The 25,008-nt window shown below is 40.2% G+C and overlaps 1 protein-coding gene across 1 annotated transcript in view; it reads right to left on the bottom strand.

Annotated features, from left to right (window-relative positions):
• Positions 1-1,079: 1,079 nt before the first annotated feature.
• The window catches only part of Umad1 (UBAP1-MVB12-associated (UMA) domain containing 1), a 194,037-nt gene continuing 170,108 nt past the window's right edge, over positions 1,080-25,008 (bottom strand). The window contains exon 5 of the mRNA XM_021164346.1: positions 1,080-3,074. Coding sequence (XP_021020005.1) covers positions 2,987-3,074 — 88 coding nt within the window. The 3' untranslated portion in view covers positions 1,080-2,986. The remainder of the gene's footprint in view (positions 3,075-25,008) is intronic.

The following is a 25,008-nucleotide window of genomic DNA, read 5'->3' as shown; positions in this document are numbered from 1 at the left end:
CCAATCATGTCTGAAAAGGTGTTCAGTATTCTTAGCCATGAAAAAAAAGAAAATCAAACTGTGTTGAGACTATTTCACTATATATATATATATATATATATATACACATACATATGAATGAATGAATTTAAACCACTAGCAGGAAAATGGATGGAACTAGAGTTCACAATTAAGTAATAATTAAGCCAGATTCAGAAAGACAAATAGTATATTTTATCTCATGTGAGGACGTGTGTGTTTTGTACACATGAATACAATCGTATATATGATGTGTGTGTGTATACACACACATACATGCTTGACATGAAAATAGAGGGAACTATTTTGGACAAGGAAGGGGTCTGATGGAATGGATAAGGGGAGGAAGGGGAGGGTACTATGGTGTGAATATGATCAGAGCACATGATACACTTAAGAGAAAGTGTTTTTTAAGATTTATTTATTATTTATATGTAAGTACACTGTAGCTGACTTCAGACACACCAGTATCGGATGTCAGATGTCATTATAGATGGTTGTGAGCCACCATGTGGTTGTTGGGATTTGAACTCAAGACCTTTATAAGAACAGTCAGTGCTCTTAACCCCTGAGCCATCTCTCCAGCCCCTGAGAAAGTGTTTGTATGAAACCCATCCTTGTGTACAATGAACATATACTAATTTTGAAAATTCTCTCAAGAGCACTGACATGAAAATTGATGGCTTATCTTCTGGAGTGTGAACATCTACGTGGCAAGTGCCTGTTCTCTTGTCAAGGCTCTCTCAAATACACCTCCAGTGCCCACCCACCCCATGTCCAGCCCTCCCAACCTTGTACTGCATGTCTTTATGTGATGACACAGCCACCCCCATCAGACTGAGATCTGCTTTCTGCTTTGTATATCAGTTGTGTCTTGTATATACAGTTGTTTCTTGGCAGAAAGGAGAAAACCAATAAAAAAAAAAACACCAAATAATGGCTTATTTTGAGAAAGCACTTGAATTCATTGTACAAGGCTATACATGAAACAACAGAATTTAGGTTCCTGTTCACAAAATACATATATTTCCCTTTATGTGTAAATGAGAGACACCAAGGGTCAGCTACCAATATTATATAATTTTATTTTAAACAGGGATATAAAATGTAAATGTACATAAACTTACAGACACATGCTCAGTCACACATGCTTTTGACAGTTTTGTGACTTTAGCTTGAGAAAAATCAGAATTCATGCCACCAATCATGATTTATTTTGTAGGCTCTGCACATCAGAAAATACAGCCTGATGTAATGCTAGTATATTTTCTAAAAGAAAAAAATCCATTAATTCTTTCATCCATGGACTTAGTATAGAAACAGCCCCCAGTCTTGGGCTACTGGTATACTTCATAGGTGTGTGGAAATATGTCATCTATACATTTTGGACTAACATCAAAGCAAACTTCTGTTTTATTACTTACTCAACGGTGCCTGTGCCATTTGAAAGGGGTCTTTGAAAACTGTAATGAGATGCAAGCTTATACCAACGTTCTTCTCTAAAGTCCTGATGCTTTGGTTGGGGCAGGAGTTAGTAAAGTCGAGGCCTTTTCATGCTGCCTCTGTTGGAATGTGTTTCTTTGAGAAGCCTTCAATCCTCAGGACAGATTTCTCACTTAAGTGAATAGGTGGACTGGGTCAATAACATTTTTTTTTTTGTCAATAGTGAGTAATGTTTTTGGCTTTAGACCACATGGTTGGTCTGGCATTGGTAACAGCAGCCAAACAAAGAGGCATTGCTATTTTCCAATAAAATTTTATTTCTAAAAATAAGCACTTGGCCAAATTTGGACAACGGGTCATAGCTAGAATCAACAGCTAGTAGAATGTTAGAATACTTGTTATTTTTTCTCGACTGTGCTATTCCATTTCTGCGATCGCGTGCATGCTTAGGATTGGGGGGGTGGCGGTGGGAGGAAGAAGATAGGAGCATGCTTTAAAGATTCACTGGTGGATGAGATTACTATATTTGACTTATCTTCTCACTTGGAATCTTTTAACTTTTCAGTATAATGCCCCTATTATATTTGGCAATTAGAGTGCCGTCACAAGTAAAATGTAAAACCATTATTCCCTGAAGAGAGAAAAGGCTTGTGGTATGAAATGGTGCCTGCAAGGAGTGTGGGTGATAATTTACTCATGTAATCATTTCTATTTCAGTTCTATGGCAAGTATTTCTGGAGGTGGCTCACCCAGCAAGGGGATCGTCAAGATGTACATACATAATTAACCTTGTTACATACCCTGGTAGAATTAACCAATAGCTTTCCCTTCTTTATCAGTTTTAACTTTACTTGTGTTCTGTGAAAATTATCTCCGTTGAAGAAAATAATTATAAGGGAAAAACTCTTTTACCTTAAAATTTAAACAAAATATCCACATTCTTTCTGTTATTTTTATTTTGTGGCTAAATTCTGGAAATTTATAGATGGTAATTTTTTTCTCTCCTGCACAGGGGATTAAACAGTTACTTCATGATTTTGTGCTGTATAGGTCAGTGAATCAGGGTGTGGTCTCTGGACCTGAATATCAGCATCAATGCAGCATCACCTGGATGTTTGTGTGTTCCTTATGTACTGACTTGAATTTGTTCCATATGTACATGTGAGAGACATGGATCCTAGGACTCCCAATTTCTTAACAAGCTTTTCAGGTGACTCTGATGCCTAGCAAAGTTTGGGAAACACTTATATAGATTATCATCACTTAAAAATAAAAACACCCAAATTAAGAGGGAAACATTCACTGTGCATCATGCAAACACCAGAATGAGCGTACAGCTGACACATTAAGAAGATGCATAAGAAAAGCAATCAGCCTCAAGCTGTATTACTAGAAAAAGCCCGAGCAAGAAAACCAACAGAGGAAAAAAAGGTAACAAGAGTTGGAAGAACTTGAAAAGCACAGCATCTTAAGTGCAGTCGTTATGCTCACGTTCACATTTCCAGTCACGACAAGCACTCAACAGTCAACCCCAGGAAGATGGACGGGAACTCCTCCAGCTGATGGAACACGGTGATGAGGATGGTACTTTTCCCAGACACAAAGTAGTCATGCTTTTGGAGAAAAAAAAATAAAGAGAAAAGAAATGGAGAAAAGCCAGGAGACAAATGGAGAAAAAGAATAAAGCAAGAACTTTTGAATCCCTCTAGCCATCACATGCCAAGCTCAGCTTTGATTTAGAGGCACAGTTCTCTGCTCCTCTGTCCCAATTACTGCAACTATCCAGAGCCATAGAACTAAGCCAAAAGTCTACCCTTCCCTTCCATGATTATAACGGTCAAAGAAAGCTCCCAGCAGACAGTGTTGTTGACTGAAGGTTTGTGACCCCACCCATTCATATGCTGAAATCCTACCCATCCTCAAGGGGTGGTGGTTGAAGCCCACTTGGAAAGTGGTTTGGAAATGAAGATGGTGCCTTTGTGAATGGAATTACTGCTCTAACCCTCCAGTACAAGAGACCCGAGAGAGCTCCCTTGTTCTTCTGCCATGAGCACACAGAGAAACGTGGTCATCTATGAACCAGAAAATGGCATCAAGGGGTACTGAATCTGCTTATTCTCTGGACAGGAACTTCTTTGTCTCTAGAGCCATGAGATAAATTTCTAGTGGTTATAAGACATCTAGTTGTGGTATACGGTATAGTAATTTAAAATTCAGTTATAGTAACTTGAATGGACCAAGACAGCCAGGACCAACATACTCGTACTACTACTCCTACTGGCTTATTTTCCTAGTTCTGTGTAGTCTTGGAGTCTCATCAGAAAATGCTCTGGACTCATAAGGAAACCCAAAAGGGGGTGATATTTTATTAAAAACTAACAGCAAATAGATCTGGAGTTTGACAGCCTTTGGGTCACTTTGTCAAGGAATCTTAAATGTATTAAAGTAGGACTTCCCCAGTTTAGTAAAATGTTACAATATTCATTTTTAAAAGTCAGGCATTATAAAATGCTACAATAATTTCTGAAGGAAATATGGCTAACATTTTGTGACCAATAGCCCTATAATTAAAAAAAGACTCAAGAGAGATCATATGTATGTACTACTTTTTAAAACATAATTTATATTTTGGAGTAAGCTTGGGTTTAGAGAAATGTTGCAAACATAGCAGTATTCTAAATATGCTCCATTCAAGCTTCCCCTATTATTAACATTTCATAATAATAAATAACGAAATAAAATTATACAACAAAGATATTTTTTAACAGACACACATGAAAACACATGAAAAGAGATTTATTATAAAAATTGGCTCGCTGGATTAAGCCAATTTAAAAATCTCGAGGGCTGCAGCCAATAGGCTGTAGACCCAGGGAAGCTAATGTTTTGATCAAAACATCACAGTTTAAGGCACCCAGGCAGATAAAAACCCCTTGTATTTAACCTTTTTGCTTTACTCATGTCTTCAATTGGCTGGGTGAGGTTCATCCATATTAGGGAAGGCAGTCTGTTACACTCGATCTACTCATTTGAGTATGGATTGCATTAAGAAGTGTCCTGAGAGGCACACGGGATAATGTTCAATTAAATGTCTAGGCACCTTGTGGCCTCATCAAGTTGTCATGTAAAATTAATCATCCCAGATATACATGCTACTTTTCATCTATTAGTTTAATATAATATTCAACTTGCCAGATCACATTGTCAACAACAGCCTTCACTCGAAATGCTCACAGCAAGGAGACAGCTCTCCAGATGTCCCCCCACTTCCATCTCCTTCAGTTCAGCTAGGTAGCTGGCTACTTTCCACAAATCATCTGCGCTTGAACTCAGAGATAGTTTTGAATTGTATAACACAGCTACATGTTATATAAATGGGTAGAATACAAACTCAGGAAGGGGAATTTTGACTGAATATAAAATGGATGAACATGCTAAGAGTACTAGGAAAGTATAAGGGAATTCAAAAATTGCTTCCAGGTAGGAAATGACAATGACACAAAACCAGGCTCTGGAGTGCCTGGCCCTTGCCAAGTACCTTTCAATTCTTTCATTTTAAAGAGAATCAAAGCTGGAAATCCTAGCAAGTGTATCACAGCTGTGGTCCATGAAAAACTGGTGGCCTAGAGAACCCAGGTGCCCACTCTATTAAAAAAGGATACAAACCCCAAACTGAGAACCTGGGAAATGCCATCGGGCAATGTACATAGCTTACACTGAGATAACATTCTGTTAGAGAATATGAGAATGTTCTGGATGGCTGTACAATCCTGTGGATGGCAGGTATACCACAGAACTGCATGCCTAAAGTGGCTAAAAAATATTGCTACATGCATGTCATAATTAAAAACACACTAATGACTGGGTATATTTTATTTTTAGCTTCCTTAATTTAACAAATGAGTTAATATGTTATGACTGCATCAGATAAGGTTTATTTTATATTAACTTACTGTTGTTTGCTTTAATAAAACAAGACTCAAACTTGAAAACAGATGACTTTTAGGTAAATAGGATTTTAATTCTCTCACATTTTTCTAAATTTAAGAGAAAAAACATGTAGTTAGAGCAGAGGTTCTTAACCAAAGCTATGCCAGTTCCCCAGGAACACTAAGAAATTGACATGTGCATGTCTGTCATGGCCCAGAGATCTTCTCGTGATGCAGAACTGCCAACGCTCCAATAAAAAGCAAGCCTATACTCACAGATACCCAGATGGACACATGGTTAAAATTACAAACTAAAGCCTTAAAACGTTATCTCATATCAAATATGGGTTTTACATAAATTCATTTTTCCCTTGTCTTTTTTGTAGATATGTTGCTAATGTAGCAGAAGATATGGTGGGTTGGTGAAAGAATTCATCCTCTAGTTTGAAGAAGAAAGAAAGCAAGTTTATCTAGTATACTGTAAAGAAAACAGAAGGCGTTGAAATTGAAAGACTGCTTGTGTATGGCAGTGAGTGGGGCAAGGTTTGGTTGGATTCTCTTGCATTTGCATAAGCTGCTTTGTGTGCAGTTTCCAGGCACACACCTTCCACTCTGCTAAGTAAGGCTGCTCTGTGGTTAGGCTGTATTCGACTCTGATTCCGGTACTGTGGTGCTATTCCACTGTTCTGCTGTTTGGTGGAACTGAGCCATGCTTTGTCTGTTGAAGGAGTAGAGGACGGGGAGTTGGGAATGTGAGTTGCATTCCGAATGAACCTTGCTTTGAGAATCCATTCCATTTGCTGGTCTTTCAAGGATAGCATCCTTACACAGAAATAGACATTTATTGTATGTTTAAAATTCTGTTTCTACCATAAGGAAGGCTATAAGTTTAATCCTCAGTACACACACAGAATAGTTTTAATTTTGCACAATATCGATTTCTTCATCCAATGTGCAAAGACAAACATCATTTTCTTCAACTTCTACGTTCAGGTCTGTGCAGTTAGAGTAAAAATGGCCCCCTAGGCTCCTACATGCTTAGTCCCCAGGGAGTGGAACTATTTGAAAGGATTGGAAGGATTTGAAGGTATGGCCTTGTTGGAGGAAGTGTGTCACTGGGGGTGGCTTTGAGGTTTCAAAAGGCCATGCCAAGCCCAGAGTCTGTCTGTCTGTCTGTCTGTGCCTACAGATCAGGGTGTAGAACCTTTGACTACTTCTCTAGAATCATGTTTGCCTGTGTGCTATCGTGCTGCAAAGAAGACAGGGGACTAACCTTTGAAACTGTAAGCCAGCCTCCAGTTAAATACTTTCTTTCATACGAGTTGCTTTGGTCATGGTGTCTCTTCAAAAAACAAAACAGGGACCAAGACAAGCTCCATTTTTTTTTTTTTTTTTTGGTTGTTGTTGTTAGCTATTCTCTATATATGGGAGTTTCAAACATTGGCATGTAGTCACAACTGGTTCTGACACCATAGTTCAAGCCTTTGTTTATTCTCCATTCTATTATAGTAATTCAACATTAACCAGCAAACATTTCCTGACCCTGGTTTCTCTACTGCCTCATTACTTGGCAGCCTATTTTGTCATTCATGAGTTCTTAATTATTTTCATTCCAAGAAAAGGTTATAGAATTTATTTTCTTTCATATTCAGTATTCACGGTTGCATTTATTCTAAAAGGATGGTTGTTAGGACTCAAAAGTTCAAGTCAGCCTCAGAAGAACCGCTCTGGACTTTCCTTTCTCTCGTAATACTTCTATTATTTTTGATTTTGGGAGTACTTCTTTTTCTATTTACAACCTAAAGCTGCATGTAAATAAAGGTGTGCATGTGCGTGTACAGGGGCACTTACAAGTGCATGTGTATATATGGAAACCAGAGGACAAACTCTCAGGTATTGTTCCATAGACACTGTCTATATGCCCAGTGAATCCCAGGGATCTTCAATCTCTACCTCCCAATGGGATTTCAAGTATAATCACTATGCCAAAGTGGGGGTTTTTTTCTTGTTCATTCTTTTTTTGTGTGTTTGTTGTATGGTGGGTGGTTATTATCATTATCATTATCATTATTATTATTAATTGATGCTGGGGCCAGCATCCCACTAGCTGAGCTATTTCCTCAGTCCTACAACATAAATCATTAGAAGATTGAAATTAGCTGTTGAATGCTATGAAAATTCCATCTATAAAATTATATGGGCCGGTTCTTAGAAGATTGTAAGTTCAAATGCTTTAGGAATATTTGAGTTTTTAAAAATTCTTAAATCAATTTTGGTAAGTCATATTTTCCTAATAATGGTTTTGTCTAAGCTTTGAAATGTATTGGAATAAAAATGCTCACAGCATTCTGCTTTCAATTGCTGCTGTCGCATGTGTACACATTTTAAAGATTTATACCTTTTCTACTTCCCTGCTTTCCAGCCAGCCTTGCTAAAGAATAGTCTATTTTATCAGCGCTTTCAAAATAGAAATTTCTTTTTCCTGGTCTTCCCATTGTAGTTTTGTTTTCCATTTCTAGAGCTGTGCTCTTCTCTTTGTATCTCTGCCTTATTTTGGTGTCTATTTTCTGGTTCTGTAAATATTTAGGACAGGCACTTGGTTCAGATTTAAAGCTTTATGAACAGTAAAGTTTCATGAAAATATTGCTTTTGACATGTATGATGGAGAGTTTTGTCAGCTTCGCATAACCTGGAATCACCTGTGAAGAGAGTTCCAGTGAAAGATTGCCTATCTCGGGTGGCCTCTGGTCATTTCTGCAGAGGCTTCATCACCTTTCTAGGAGACTCTGGTTGGACATGGTCTGGTTTTTATAATTACTAACCACTCAACTCTGTGCTCTTGACTGTGATGTCACTAGCTGCTTCAAGCTCCTGGCTTCACTTCTCCACAATAATGGTCTGTAGCCTTGAATTAAGAATCCTGGAAGTCTCTCTATAAACCAGGCTGGCCCCGAAGTCAGAGGTCTGCCTGTCTCTGCCTCCCTAGTGCTGGAATTAAAGCCATGCACCACCACACCCAGTTTAATTATTTAAAAACACTCCGATCAATCTCTTCTCTTTTCTCTTCTCTTCTCTTCTCTTCTCTTCTCTTCTCTTCTCTTCTCTTCTCTTCTCTTCTCTTATGATTATTCTGCTTGGAGATATATTTAAATATGAGCCACATGCAGGCTTGGTGTCACTGATCCCCTGGAACTGGAGTTGCAGATTGTTGTGAGCTGTCATGTTGGCAAACCTGCGTCCGCTAGAGGAACAGCCAGTGCTCATAATGACTGAGCCATATCTCCAGCCCCCCACTCTGATTTCTCAATTAATACCCTAAAGAAAAAAAATCTTTTCCAAACAGATAAAAATTTCTCAAACTCTTTTTTGCCATTGACTTTTTTTTCTTAAATTGCCATCAAACAACTAACTCATGGTTTTAAATTGCCCTTAGGTTTACGGCCATTACAGTGCAAGTGCTTTGATGAACTAATCTTGTGTTTCACTCAAAATGCCTTTCTTTACTTTCATGTTTGATAGGCTGTAGCTATTCGAGTTCCAGACTTAAATATAGTATCCCATTGCCTTCTATTGTCTGGTATCACTACTGAGCAGTCTGCAGCCCATGGAGTGATCATTTCTTTGTGTGTGATCATTCTCCTTTATGACTATCTTAACAACTGTCTCTATTTTCCACAGAACTCCTGTTTAATAGCTAGGTGCCAGTTTTCCTTTTACTTATCATTCTTGGTCATACTACACTTTGGGAAACAGTGGACTCATTATCAAAGTTAAGGCTTTGGGGGAGAAGCTGGGCTACCCCCACTTTCTGATGAGCTTTAGTCCCTCTGTTGCCTTTGATCTGATCTATGACAGAACTTCTCATTTCCTCCTCGACATTTTAAACTATTCTAATATTTTCTATACCATCCTTTTTTAGAAATCAGATTATATTTTGGTGAATTTATTCACAGCTGCATTTCACTGTCCCCAGATATTCACGTATTTGCTATTATGGCAGCCTGCTTAGCTGTCTTTAACATCTAACTGCCTGGTCACTGCTGACAGTCTTCTATTGCTTGCTCTTTATCTTGACTTTAAACATTTCTCTAAGTATTTCACAAGCAGCTCTTCTATCTGTGATGGTTCTATATAGACAAATTACTTTCTCATGTGCTTCTTGGCCTTTCTTGTGACCTGTTGTTTGCTTAATTATGTGTGTAGAATTCAGCAAGATAGCCAGCAAGTGGTTTTCTATGGGGAATATATTCTAGTTGCTGGGAAAACGTCAACCTGGGGCTACAGTAACCCTTCTTTGAGGGTCTTGGTTTTATGCCAAATGTCAGTTTTAATTCCCTTTCCCTGCTGCTCACTCTGGGGTCCGTATCTACATTCTCCCTTCAGTATAATAACACAGCCTCTCTCTTTTGCTCTTTGAGTGGCCCACTTACCTGTTCATGGCTCCAAAGTTTAACACTGACCCTATCTGATATTCTTTCTTTCTTTAGTTTAGGCAGATGGCTGGATTTTGAGATAATTTACCCACCTCCAGGAAGTCTAGGAACAAACCAAGGTGTGGATTTAAGATCTAATTAGTTTGTAGCAGACAGGGTCTTGTCTGCCTCTGCTTTAGAAAGCAGAAGAGCAGTTCTTAATCTGTGATGCTCCACATATAAAATGCATGGTCTAACAACATCAGCACAAGGCATCCTGTCATGACTTATGGGATCAAGCCTCTATAATTGGTTTTTTATTTTTAATTTTAAAATCACTTCACTGAGTTACCTCAGGAGTAGAACAACAACTTCTGTGAGTATCCTGGTAAGAGAGCAAGTAAGATTCCTTAGGAGCAGTTTTCATTAAGAGCCCTCTAAGAATCGGACAGAAGCACAGGCAGAGTTGGGGGTTACAGGCAATCTGTAAAACAGCCCTTTCAATATAGAAGATGGCGCTAGCAGGGCTTCAGAGTGAAAGGATTACAAACAAGTCCACATGCGTAACATACGTAACCACCAGAAACTCCTCAGGCCTTCTTAACTAAACCTGAAGCCATTTGGTTCATTTGTTTTATTTAGTAGATGTACTGTTAAAATTAACTTGACAAAACTTAAACTTTATTTTATACACACCACAACACACACTCACGCACACACACACACGCACACACACAAGCACCCACTCACAACCTTTTTGTTTTGTTTTAAAGATTTATTTATTTATTATATATAAGTACACTGTAGCTGTCTTCAGACATACCAAGAAATGGCATCCGATCTCATTACGGGTGGTCGAGAGCCACCATCTGGTTGCTGGGAGTTGAACTCAGGACCTCTGGAAGAGCAGTCAGTGCTCTTAACTGCTGAGCCATCTCTCCAGCCCCCTCACAAGTTTTTTTTGTTTTTGAAGATGAAAAGTTTCCAAAAGTTCTTTTACCATAACTTGGCCATAAATATCTTTTTTTGAAGATTTTTCATTGATTTTTTTAAATATATACCAACAAAGCTATTCAAGGACATTTTAGTGTCTATAATTATTTCCAAGTTAACATACAGAAAAAAGATGACTTATTTTTTTTCTACTTTGACTTTTGTCACCCGCTCAGCTTTTGATACCCACCCACCTCATAAACATCAGCTGTATCCTCAGCATCACCCACGTGGAGCTCTGTGTCTTGAAAGCAAACACTGCTTCCGTCAAACACAGTCAAGTTTGACTACAGTTGTGCTTGGGGATTTTTGTTTCAGGGAAACTTGAAAACATCTGCATTGCTAAGGTCTTTTCATGGCATGGTCTGCGTATGCTACTAGTCTTGAACACCATGAGCAGGGCATTTATCTGTGAGTTTTTGTACGCTGGCTGTATGTTCATGCACACACGTGTGTGCTAATCCAAGTGGGCAACAGCCATGGTTTGTGTGCTATCGCACATGTGTGGTCAGAGAATTATACATGGTGAATTACAGGTGTTGGTCTTCACCTTGTATCTTGTTTAAGACAATGTCTCTTTGGTGTTCACAGCTAAATATGCCAGGCAAGTTGGCTGATGAGCTTTCAAAGAGCCTCCTGTCTCTATCTTCCATCTCTCTACCGAAGCCTTAGGATTACAGACACGCACCTGTCTTCACATGGGTTCTGGAGATTCAAACTCAGGTCTGTATGTGTAGCATGGTCTTTCCCCTCACTGAGTCATCTTTCCAGCGCTATTTTTTTTTTTTTAACTGCAATGAGTCAGGGATAAGGGTGAAGCTTGGAGTAGCGGGGCCCCTGTCATCCCTTTAAAGCCAAGAGACAGGAGGGCATGGAAGAAGGCAGTCTCCCCTCTCCCTCAGAAATCTCTCTTTTAAAAAAATTAATTAATTAATTTTACCTATTCATTTTACATCCTGCTCACTGCCCCCTCCTGGTCACCCCCTCCCACAATCCTTCCCCCATCCTCCCATTCCCTTCTCCTCTGAGCAGTTGGGGACCATATAGGTATCCCCCAAACCCTGGCACTTCAAGTCTCTGCAGGGCTACATACATCCTCTTCCACTGAGGCCAGTCAGGCAGGCCAGCTAGAAGAACATATTCACAGACAGGCAACAGCTTTTGGGGTAGCCCCTGCTCCAGTTGTTTGGGACCCATATAAATACCAAGTTGTACATCTTTTATGTAAGTGCAGGGAGACCTAGGCCCAGCCCATGTATGTTCTTTGGTTGAAGATTAGACTCAGAGTCCCAAGGGTCCAGATTAGTTGATTCTGTTGGTCTATGAAAGAAAGCAGTCAGGTGTGTATAAAATTATTCTTCAAGTCACCTTCTAATTCTTCAGAAAGTGGCTTGCTCTGAACATAAATCCATTGTTTCTTTTAAGCTTTAAGAATTCATACTGTAATATGGGTCATCATAGAAAATGAATAACTTAAATTATACCTACTTTCAAACCTACTGTGAAGTTTAAGATTAAAATGACTTATTTACTGCTCTGCCTTTAGGTGAGCCCTGAATTTCCACAACCCAGCCCTAGGAGCTTGTCTCTGTACCTGCCTGATGCTCACAGTTGCTGTCCTGGAGGGCTGCAGATCACCCCACCATCAATAGTACCATCTCCACTCAGTCTGTCTGCACTAACTCTCATTGTTTTCAACAGACCCACTACTTTCGAGTTTGGAGGAAACAGGACAACTTCGAGTGGTTCCACAATGGTTCTAAGTTGGTGCCTAATAAAACAATATGCTGTTTCTAACCGCTTTGGGAAATGGTCTCCTAAGGCAGAGTCTAAAGTCAGGACAAAGAGACAGGCTCCTACTCCAGGAGCCATTGGGAAGTATCAGGTGACAGGTGACACTTCTCAGGAGACTCAGCTATTCAATAATTTGGTGTTTATGCTAGTGAACATCTTCAAAGTGAAAAATTAATTTCCCTTTTGGATTATGTTGGATACAGTTTCTAAAGCTGAAGGTTTCCATACCATCCCAGATCCACTTGTCCTCCTAGATTGAATGAAAACATCACATGGTTGTCTCCAACAACACATAAAAATAGATGGAAAAAGTCATTGTTTCCCATGATTTTATTAACATTCATTTTTCTGTTGTTTGCACGCTTTTGTGTCCATGTGTCTGTGCATGTTTGAGCGCACAAAGGTCACCCTTAAGCATCATTTCTCAGAAGCTATCTACTTTGTTTCTGAAATTGGTTTCTTGCTGGCCTGGGGCTTTCTGCATAAGCAAGGCTGACTGACCAGCAAGCCCCTGAGCCCTGCCTAGAGCTGAGATTACAAGTGTGCACCACCACACTCGGCTTTTAAAACTTAGGTTCTGTGAATCAAAATCTGGTCCTCTTGCTGCAAGGCTAAGCTATCACCCAGGCACTTCCTTGTTAACCTTCTTAGTGGTAATCTTTATTTAAAGAAGAAAGAAGGGACCGAGGGACATAGAGACAGAGGTATTTAGTATTAGGCATTAAAATGAAAGTTAAGTGGTTTATTTTAGGGAGAAAGCATAGATTTCTCTTTAAAGCTTCCAAAAAACAACCAACCAAAACAAAAACCAAACCAAACCAACAAAATTCTACACACTTCTAAAACTTCCATATAATTACACAAAGCTTTCAAACTGGAGGCAAAGCCCTGGGGTTTTAAACCCATTCTGCATGAGATGGAAGTCAAGCCTGTCCATTTGCATCTGTTGCTCTAAATAAGGCCTGCTATAGAACAGCAGGGACAAAAGGCCTTTCTTGATCTGTCCAGCTGCCTCCCACACTTGCCAGAGCATCTCTGGGTGGAGGCTACAGTCTGCGGGGCACGCCAGAGGAGCATGAAATCAACCAGAGCTTTGACCTCTCACTGCTCCCGGCCCAGCCAGCCTAGCCAGACTTCCAGCATGGCTGTCCAAGCTCCTCTCAGCCAGCTCTGCACACAAGACAGCCTCTGGAAAGAAGCACATTCTGAACTGGGAAACACTCAACTTCAGCTTCCTCAGCCCTCATCAAGCAACACTGTGGGGAATTTGCCTCCGCCGAGGGATGGGTTACAGGGAGAAATTTATCATGCCTTTGCAAGGTGTGTCAAAGACAGCAACAAGTCACTAAGTTACTCTGGTGATAAAATACACCATAAACTGGGTGGGGTGGAATATATTTCTAATCCCAGCTCCTGGGAGACAGAGGCAGGAGGATTCTTACAAACTCTAGGTCAGCTTTTTCTATATAGTGAATTCTAGGCCAGCCAGGCTACTACACACCGTGGGTATGATTTCATATTTATATTTTACTACCCACCCCATCCCCCAAAGGACAGATAATGTAGACAACAAGTTTTAACCCTGACTCTAAGGTAATTAAGTCTTAGAACATTTTTAGTTTGGGACCATTTTTTGTCAACTACATCATCTCCTCAACTACATCATCATGCCATAGAGGGAAGAGGAGAAATATAGAGAACAAAATGAACCAGATATTTCAAAAGGAAAGGAACACTTGAACACAACCACGCAAAACCCAGGAAACCATAATTAACAGCTTCCTGTAAAGGATGGAGGGTAGCTAACCGAGCTATTAAATGAGCAATGTGGTGTGCAGAAAGGCTAGTTGGGCTATTAAATCGATGTGGTGTGCAGAGAGGGCCGTAAGGGGGATTTATTGTTGGCAGGAGAGCTTTAAGACTGGCATTTCACAACTTCAGTGCTTTTAGCTTTATATTCAGACAATTCCATTCCTACAGTTAAACAAAGCTGACATATTATAAAATCAATACTATTGCAGGTAAGGAGGGGGAGGACGCACAAATGAATTTCATTGATGGGAAGAGAACTGTTTGAGAAGACTTATGTTTGTGAATATATGTTTCTGAGAGGATGGGTAAAGGACATTGGTTATCCAAGTTGAACATCAGCTGCTGCAGTAGCTACAAGTCACATACTTGTCTCTGTGTAACCCCCAAGCCAGGTGGGACTTGGTACAGTGGCAGAGAAGACAAACTAGACATAGCCTAGCTATGAACATTCTGTAAAACGCTCTCAGGACTCTTCATGTGTTTGAACTATCAGCAGTACCTAAGCCAAAATTTAGTTTAGAACAGCTTCTTTGTAGCAAATGGCTGTAGTGATTTTTTAAATCACAGCCATCACTAAGGAAGTGATGACAGCCAGCTATATTTAAGTAAGAAATAGAAAATAAAGCTAGGGATAGCTGTCTTGTGCCTCCTTAACATTACTACCTCACATATATGTTAAGAGTTAGGAAAAGTGTCAGAAATATAAAACACAGAATCATATATTCACTCTCCCCATCGGTAACTACAGTTTTACTGTGTCGAAGAAATCTTAACTGAACAGTAGGGCCATTCTCAAGAGCAAAAAAAAAAAAAAAAACCATAAATTTAATATTCACTCTCAAAAATGATCTAGTGTCTATCTCTGTCTATTCCATGATAGTAACCAACTTGTCTATGAATAATTTATCTCAAACCAGTAGACAATTGCATCATGTGTCCAGGAGTATAGCCAGTTCTTATTTCACACTCCCCACTTGAGACACCAGGCAACCATGAGCACTACTCTCTGAAGGACATCAACCAGTATAACATTGAAGTTATATTTTAAGTTGATCAAGAGCTTTGGATGAAAAGTGGTGGACTTACCCCTCCCCCTTAACCCCCCCCCCCTCAGTGTATATTGAGCCAAACAAAGAATTTCCAATAAGAGGGTACCAGTTGACAAAATGACCAGATTCTCGATGAGATAGTTAATCCAGTCAAATTCGTAGGCTCTAGAATGACTTAGAAGACAAGCTGCAGGGTGTGCCTGTGAGGGGGTTAAATGAGTTGGGAAGACTCAGAAATGGCTGGCACCACCCCATGGGCTGGAGTCCTGGACTGAATTAGGGAAAGAAAACGTGAGCTGAATAACAGTGCTGAGCTGAACAGCCCTGTGCATTTCTCCTTCATGGGAAGACTGGATGTGAACAATCACCCCAAGGGCTTGCAGCCATGTCGGCCGCCATGATAACTGTACCGTGGAACTGGGAGCCAGAACACAATCTTCATCCCTTACTGCTTTTATGAGGTCTGTGGTTGTACGGAAGAGGAGAGTTACTAACGGGAATACCCACTCTGTGCAGATAGGGACTCTATCATAATTTATACTATACACAATAGGTATTAAATAATAGATTTGATCTCTTCAAATGACCCCACAAGGGTTCTTCAAAAAAGCAAGAACCATCTTCCCAAGGAAGATTCTGATGAGCAGGTATTAAGGGATTTACTGTACGTGGTGGGCAATAGTAACTTTGTGGAGAGGTCTCAGGGACAGGTCCAGTCTGACTCTTTTGGATGGACTGTAGGTATCTTGTGCTTTATAAGTACCATGGTCTGGTTTAGAAGAGGTCCAGCGAATCCTCGCCTATTCAACTAGAGCAACCTCTGAGGGAAGCGGTGCCTTTCAGACCACACAGATATGAGCTATTCCTTCATATACTGATGGATTGAGATGAGAACAAAGTTGCTGCATGAAATAGCATTTTCAGCCACGATTGCCAGTAGCTGCCATGTGGTACCCATACTCAGTACTCTGCTCTCAGTTAAGTCCTTGAAAACAGTCTCTTTTTTAATTATCATCTCAATACTATAAAGTCAACGTTATCTCTATTTCAAGGATTAGAAACTTTAGTCCCCACAAGATTATAAAATTTGTCCAAAGTCAAGGAACTGAGTGTATCAATTCTTATGATTCTGAAGGAGTTAGTTAGGGGGAGGAGGGAGAGAGTGAGTGTTATCAAAGCATGTTGTATGCACATAGGAAATCCTCATGGAATTAATGGAATATTAACAACTTTACAGTTATTTTTCTTGGAATGCATCCTATTCTGTGATGTGAGTAGCTAATGATAATGAAAAGCATTTCAATGCTGTATTTCTAATGGTATTTGTTTCCTAAAGGAAAAGCGTGGCTCTTTTGTTGAAGGCATCTTTTTAAGGAACTGATGAGATGCGAACAATATGCTTCATTTGTGGAGAGAATGAGAGGAAATGGGCTGAAATGGTTAGTGGCTGAACAACAGCCAGAGGGACAAGTCCACTGAAGACCACCAGCAGAATCAAAAATCCACTCACTTTTCCTATCCTACATGTCCCATGTCATTTCATTTTAAGGAAAAAAAAAGTTCCTCTTTCTCTGAAACACTCCTTGTTCTGAGGAGCTCCTTAAGGTACAGGAGTGCCTTTTGCCTTTCATTACCACTCCCTCCACAAAGTTTTCACTTGAATAAGAGCCTTGCACTCTATAACATTTGAGTCAATAACAAAACAAATATGTCACAGTGGACTGTTGTAGGGAGCTGGAAGTTTCCTGCTGCCCAGTGACACTGAAGTGCTATGCAGGCTGGTGGCAGCACTGGTATAAATAGCCCAGTGTGCTGCTGGCCACATGAAAGCAGGGCACACACAGATGTACAACGTAAGTCTTGGTGGCGAATACCTGCCACTTGTTTGCATGTTTACAACCTTGTATTTTTTAATCAATATTTTAGAATGTATGAAAGTTAACTGTAAGTCAGTCACAGACAAGTCAAGTCCTTCAGGAGGGATTTTGAAAAAGATTTTGCAATCCTTGAAGACCTTCTAAGGGGGTAGGATACATTGTTTAGGTTTATAAAGTACAGAAGCCATAAAGAGCTAAGGCTCATTTATTATGGGGGAAGATATTTTAAAATAAATTTAGTGTGCACTGCTTTTCAAGTGCATAGCAGTGCAGTTAGGCCTTCCTTGCCTTCACGTTCACATCTTGCTACTCACTGGCACAGCCACAACTTCCAGGCCTGCACCAGTGGTAAGTGATTCATGAAGCTGTGTCTTTTGGTTTGTTTGTTTTTGAAAAAAAGATGTTTCTAATGGACTACTTTTTGTAAAAGTAACTTTTATTTGTCATCTCTGAGGCTTGTCCTGAATTGCTCTGCTTGGCAATATATTCTAATTTTCTGGCTCCTTCTCATTATCTGGCTCATTCTGACTTCACCTATGTCTAGATTGTTCTCTCTGCAACCTGTCCCTCTATAACTGTCCTGGTTAAAAACTGCCTCCTTTCTTCTTTTTTTATACTGCCCCTTTAAGTAGACTTCCTTTCCTCTCTCTTCTCATGAGAGTTGGGAATATCCTATTCTGTTAAATCTTTCTCTGATTCAACACTTTGTCTGCCCCTCAATTAGATATCATTTTCAAATATGGCTGCATCCTTCTACAAACTAACTTTACCTTCATTGTTTGGGATTAAAGATGTGTACTAAGGGCTGTACACATCTGTGTCTGTATTTCAGCCAGGGGGATTAAAGGTGTGTGGTGAGGGCTGAAACTCCCTACAACTAGAATAGTTTTCTTTTCTTTTTTTCTTCTTTAGTAAATAACACAATCTTAGAGGTTCACAGTGTGATCAAATATGCAACATCTTTACCAAAAGATGTTGTGCTCAGAATGCTTAGCTGTGTCAATACTCACTGTTGTGTTACAGTTGCCTGCAGTAGTCAGTAATACCAGCTCAGTAGGTTCATAACCTAGGAGCAACAGGCTGGACCACCTGGGTTTATGAAGTACACTGGCGTTTCTATAACAGTAAATGGCCTACTAAGGTATGTTTCAGAATGTTTCCCCACTCTTGAGTAGCACAGGATTGAATTGTGTTATGACAAACATTAAGTGCTGTGGGGCATTTCCTGTGTAGTGGTGATATCACTTAGAGATACGGTCCTTAGCTTTCACTTGGTCAAGAGCCAGTTTTCTTGGCTGAGGTGCTTGAGGTAAAGCTCTTCCTTCTTCCTCTCTTGCTCTGTCATCACCTACCCTCAGGTCTTACTCAACTACAAAGGGCTATGGCTAAATACTAAGCACTCAGGGAGAATACACAGTCACTCAGTTATGTGCTGATCTTGGTTGTCAACTTGACTGGATCTGGAATCAACTAAAAGGCGAGCCACCGTGGCTTTATATGACTATCTGAAATGAGAAGGTCCACCCTAAAGATGGCAGTGTGTTCCAGAGATAGACCAGTCATCTTTAACACATCTTCCAGAAAAATAGAAGAAAGAAGATTGCTTTTGGCTGCTTCCCTTCCCTCATGTTGGCAAGTTTATCTCCTCCAATGCTGCCACTGCTACATCCCTTGATTGAGCCAGCATCAGGTGTTTAATGTTGACTGAAAACCAGTGGCTCTCCAGAAATCCTCTAGGTCCTCAGTGCCAGACTGGAAATATTGGGGTAGCAAGCTTGGACTGACTAGTAACAAGATTTGTGGTCTTTCTGCTATGAAAATAGCTATTGTTGGACTATCCAGACTGTATCATCTAAGGCAGCCTAATAAACCCACTTTTTAATCTATCTATCTATCTATCTATCTATCTATCTATCTATCTATCTATCTATCTATCTGCCTACCTATCATCTATCTTCATTATTTGGCTTCTGTTCCTCTATAGAACCTACACTAATACAGTTGGCTTGGCATAGTATGAATGTCTTATAATCAGTGATAATTTAGTTCAGTTACCTGTGGCTCATAGTCTTGGCTACAAGACCATGTTCAACAATACATGCTGGCCAGAGAATGGCTAAGAAAAGATGCTCTGAAACCCACAGGTAACCTAATCCTGTTTCTCAATTGGAGGTGAATCTCTATTCCTAAAGTCATTTGGCTGATAGCATTTTTGATTGTCACAACCAGAAGAGAGTGTGGTGAATGCTGGCACACAGTGGGTAGAGTCCAGGGATTCTGTTAACCATCAAGGGTAGGCACAGGAGAGCTCATGAAGACAAAGACTTACCTCATTCAAGACGCTAACTCCCAGACTGAAAAACTCTGGCCTAACCTCTTTTTTTGGAGATTTTTCCAGATGTGCTCATTCCAAGCAGGCATAAAAAATGTTTTAAATTTATTCTTTAAGGGTTTCACACACACACACACACACACACACACACACACACACACACACACAATATACTTTGACAAAAATCAGACCTCAGTCCACCCAGTAATTCCTCCCAGACCTCCTCCACCACACCCCCTTCCAACTTCCTGTGCTCTGTGGTAACCGGAGTTCAATTAGTGCTGCCGGTGTGTGCATGGACATAATCGGCAGTCCACTGGAGGCATGAACAGCCTACACAGGACTATCTCCCTGAAGAAAACTGACTCTCCTCTCCAGCACTCAGCAAATGCTACCAGCCTCTCAGCTAGGTGTGGAACTTCAAATTTCTTTCCACTGTTCTGGTATTCTGACTAGCATGATCTCACACCAGTCTTATGCATTAGCCACAGACTTTACGAGTTCATGTGTTTAAATGGGCTGACATAACAGGAAGTGTTTCACAGAGATTCTCCCGACCCTCTGGCTCTTTCTATCCCATCTTCCATGATGATTGTTGAACCTAGGTGTGACACAGATGCTCCATTTAGGGCCAAGCACCCCATACTCTCTTATTCTCTTAGTAAAACTAACTAGTATGTAGTATAACTAACATAAAACCTACTATTTTAATAATTTTTAAATGTACAATTTAATATAATTATATAATCATATGTACAATGTTTTTGGACAACCAATTCTACAGTTATCACCTCCCACAGCCTTCTACTCTCCTTTGTTACCACTTACATCCGTCATACTTTCTAATCTACTTGCCAGCTCTCTGAACTTTCTTACCTATTTTATGTAAGTGGAACAGTATTTGTCCTTTTGTGCCCAGCTGATTTTATTTATTTTTCTTATGTTCTATGATTCATCCATGTTATAGCATGAATAAGAACTTTATCCTTTTGTGGTTATCAACAGCCCATTCTAGGCTTATACCAAATTCTATATGTTCATTTGCTGGTTGATAAAGATGAACTGCTTTGTCCTTAGGACCATGAGAGCTTTGGGGAAGTTCTACCAGGGGAGTGCTGCTACTTGCTTACCTTTCACCTATCAAGAGTCCTCCTCTATTGGAAAAGGTTAGCCCCTTTGAAGAAATGTGCAGCCTTGGGAGGAATGCAAGTGGAATGATGGGGGAAGAAGGGAACAGCCATCTCATCAGATCAGCCACAATAACTCTGTGGTCAATGAGGTGATAGATATTGCAGCCAGATTGCCTCATATCCTTTCTACCTTTGACACATAGTAAGTTTCTAAAGACAATAGATGGAAAGCACTTAGAACTGTGCCTCACATTGGAAAGGAGTTCCTAACTGTAAGCCCAAATCAGAATCTGTCACTAACTATCAACCCACCACATCCATCTTTGTAAACTTTTATCCCAAGGGGAACAGAATGGGATGTGGGTATCCTGGTATAAAACTTTCATTAGAAACTACAGTATAATTCCATTAAGAAAACAATAATCTTAAAGTTGGTGGCTGTTTGCAAGGGTAACAGACAGCCACAGCCCCACTTCAATTTTCCATCTATTCATATATTTGTCTGTCCATTCATATAGAATTTATTAAGCACTATCTATGGTAGAAACAATATACATCTAACCTGAGCTGGAGTGGTAAATAACTAAACTTGTAGAACTGACAAACAAGGAAGGCAGCCCTTAACCATTTCTGGCTTAGAGAGTCAGAAAAGGGTTGAATCTTACTATGTCATATAATCCGGAAACAAGTAGTAGAAAACTGAGAAAATCAGGATGCTATGGGCTTTTGACATAGTAGGCAAATGTCATTCTTCCTAGAGAGCAGCTGATGTGCACAGGCAGAACAGAAATGCCTTGGACATTGGGACAGTGTACAACCAAAACAGAGATGGAGTTAGGGGTGTACTGAGGATGCTCTATGACACTGGTACCACCTGGCCCTTGGGACAGCAGACTCAGTTATGAGTGGCGCCCCAAAGGAGACAGGTAGCAGGGAGGCCATCCTTACAGACATAACATTTCTAGATGCTGAAAGTGCTCAATGAAGTCTCCCCCACCACCTAACCATTCTTGTCATGTCTTGCTGCATTTCAAAACAAGCCTTTTAGGCAAGGTAGATTTGTGCCCTCCTCAAAAAATAAACAGCCTAAGCTAAGCTGTTTGGGATTCTCCAAGTCTTCTCAAGGTCGTCAGTCATCAAACTACCGGGCACTTCATGTCTTGGTGGTCAAGATGGTGTCATCAGTGCTCAGGATGAGGACATCATCTTCTGTACCTTTCATCGTGTCAAGTGCATGCTACCTTTCTGGCACTTTGTACTTGATTGAACAAGCTCAACAAAGTACACTGCAGGCTGGGGAATATGGCATGTGTCAGTGAACAGAAACAGGCCTTGGGGTCTCCCATCTTAGGGTGGTAACAGGTGACACTGCAGCTAGGCCTTTATCAGCATCCATATGAAAGAGAACACCTGTCTAGTGCACAATCATCCCCCCCAAAAAAGCATCAATGAAAATAACTTGCCTAAGGACAGCTTTGCTTTCATGGTTACCCTCTGCTAGCAGAACATTGGCAAGTGTGGAACCTGAAGCATTTAAAGTGACTCAGGTAATAAACTCAAGATGGGGAAGAAGAGAGTTTCAGGAGACAGCCCTTCAATTAGGAAACAGCTGACACTGGTATTCATTTAGCATAGTATTTTAATCAAGGACAGGAAGAAAATAAAGATTAAGATACCACTTATAAACTTTAGGGATGGAGAATACTTGTGAAAATCATTTCTAATAAAAGATTATTATGACTTATTAATGTTATAACGTGATTGCAACTTGCTATCTACATTACAGAAAATAGTTTTGTTAAGCAAGTGTAAGAGGGCTCCCCTGCACCCCACTTATTTTTATGGACTAAATGAAGCTTTTAAAAGATTGGCTGCTATAGTCTATGTGCACCCTTATATCTAGGGAAAGGAAGGCCCTATGACAATGGTGACCTTGGAGGTACAAAGAGCTAATGCAATGACCACACTAGTTAGACATCAGTTTACTAGTATAGTACAAGGTCATGATCACTCAATATAGGACCCTGTAGGAGGACCAGCAGTCTCAATTAACCTGGACTCGCCAAGATCTCTCAGAACACCAACCAGGCAGCATATACCAGCTGATATGAGGCCCCAACACATCTATAGCAGAGGACGGCGGGGTCTGTATTCATTCAGAGTTGATGCACCTAACCCTCAAGAGGCTGGAGGCCCCAGGGAGTGTAGAGGTCTGGTGGGGTGGGGGTGGGGACATCCTCCTGGAGACAGGGGGGCAGGGAGGAGGTATGGGATGTGTAGGAGGGTGGACCGAGAGGGAAATAAAATCTGGACTTAAAAAAAAAAAAGAATTCAAAGGTTGAATTCATTCAGTAAACTGTGAAATGACTGACTCAGAAAATGAGACTTCTTTCTTTAGGTAATCCTTTCTCAAAATGCGAGCATCCTTTAAATCTAGGGGTCAGCTACATAGCTATTTCCAGTTCCTGTCACAACCCACCAAAGCATCAGGCATTCCACCTTATGCTATATTTGAATCTACAAAACTATGTGAATTAAAACAAGCAGCATGACTTAATTAGCAGTAATAGATGTTGATTCACAGAAGTTTCAGGTAGACACTGAAAGAAGCTAGAAAATAAATGCAAAAACAAAACAAAAACAAAAAAACCCCAAAACCTCACATAGAGTCATAGTAATTCATACATCAAAGTTTAAAATGCCATCGGAAAGGTTTGATAAATACAATGTATTTTTATTATGTCAGTGCTGATACAGTTAATCAACAAAATGGGGGAAGTTTGGGATGCTATGGAGAATATTAGATAAATTAGCTGCTTACGGCTTCTAATAGACTCAGGTAAATTCTGATACATACAGATACGATGTGAACCTCGTCCTCTTCTTAAATTGTGACAGGCTAGCATGTGCCTGAAGAAAAACACTTAAAGAAAAAAAGCGGGCCCATCTAGTCACATAGGATTAATAAACTCTGGGACAGGAGACTATACAACCAAGAACGCTTATCATGGAGAGTGGGAAATGCGGTCTATAGCATCAAAACACACCGCAGGGTTTTCAGCCAGTTCTTACTCATTTCAGTCATCATGGGCAGAGGAAAACCACCCGAAAAAGATGGAAACTACCTCAGACAGATTCCAAACACCCTGTTTAGAGGATTGGTCAGCTCTGTGTTATTCTTAGCTGCATGAACACAGCTTTTATCCAGGCCAGTAAGCTGCAAGTTTTTGAAATTCTAGCCCTTTGTGTCATGGGTTGAATGTGAGCTGTCTCCTGCAGGCCCATCCTTCTGAATACTTGGTCTTGGCTGCTGGAACTGTTTTGGGAGGTTTTAGCCATAAGACTTAGCTGAGAAGACTGAGCAGTTGGGACATTGCTTAGGCTACAGCTTAGCAGGTTGTGGCTCTAGGTGTCTGCTTCCAGGCTGTCAACATGGTGTAACACTGCCGCATAGTCCTTCTCTCAGAGCAAGCTGCTCCCCCTTCCCCGTGCTTTCTTCACCTTGATGGTCTGTGTGCCCCATAACCGTGAGCTCAGAGAAATCCTTCCTCCCTTCAGTTCTTTGTCAGGCATGAGGTCACAGCTATGATAAATATAACGAATCCACTGCTTTTGGGAAATCCCATTCATAAAGACCTAATGATTTCTTTCTTTGGTTCACTTATCCTTCTAACAAAGGGGGATTTGTTATGTGCTAACATAACAGGACTAGGAGAACATCAACAAGAGAAGCACAGATTCTGCGATGGAATGGGAGCTGGGGTTCTACAAGCTTACTATCTGTTGTCTTTATGTATGTGTCACTGAGGTGAGCACATACCTACATTTTTTTATAGTAAGAAATTATGAGTGAAGCCTGACAAAAATCTTTCTAGCTGTTGGAACATATGGAAGATGAAATATTTTGTAAAGCACACTGGTTTTACTCATTACTGAACCACTATTAGTATTTTTAGAGTCCAAGTTGGCTTCAAACTAGTAATCCCCTTTGACTCTTGAGTTCTAGCTCAATTCCAGACTTCACTGTCCCAGGTCCCAGTTTCTGAAACACTTTCTCTCTTTTCTCTTTCTTTCTTTCTTCCTTCCTTCCTTCCTTCCTTCCTTTCTTCCTTTCTTCCTTTCTTCCTTTCTTTCTTTCTTTCTTTCTTTCTTTCTTTCTTTCTTTCTTTCTTTCTTTCTTTCTTTCTTCCTTCCTTCCTTCCTTCCTTCCTTCCTTCCT

This window comes from Mus caroli, chromosome 6 (assembly GCF_900094665.2).
Source record: "Mus caroli chromosome 6, CAROLI_EIJ_v1.1, whole genome shotgun sequence".
Taxonomy (NCBI): domain Eukaryota; kingdom Metazoa; phylum Chordata; class Mammalia; order Rodentia; family Muridae; genus Mus; species Mus caroli.
The sequence above is the reverse complement of the archived record's forward strand: the minus strand, read 5'-3'. Positions and strand labels throughout refer to the sequence as shown.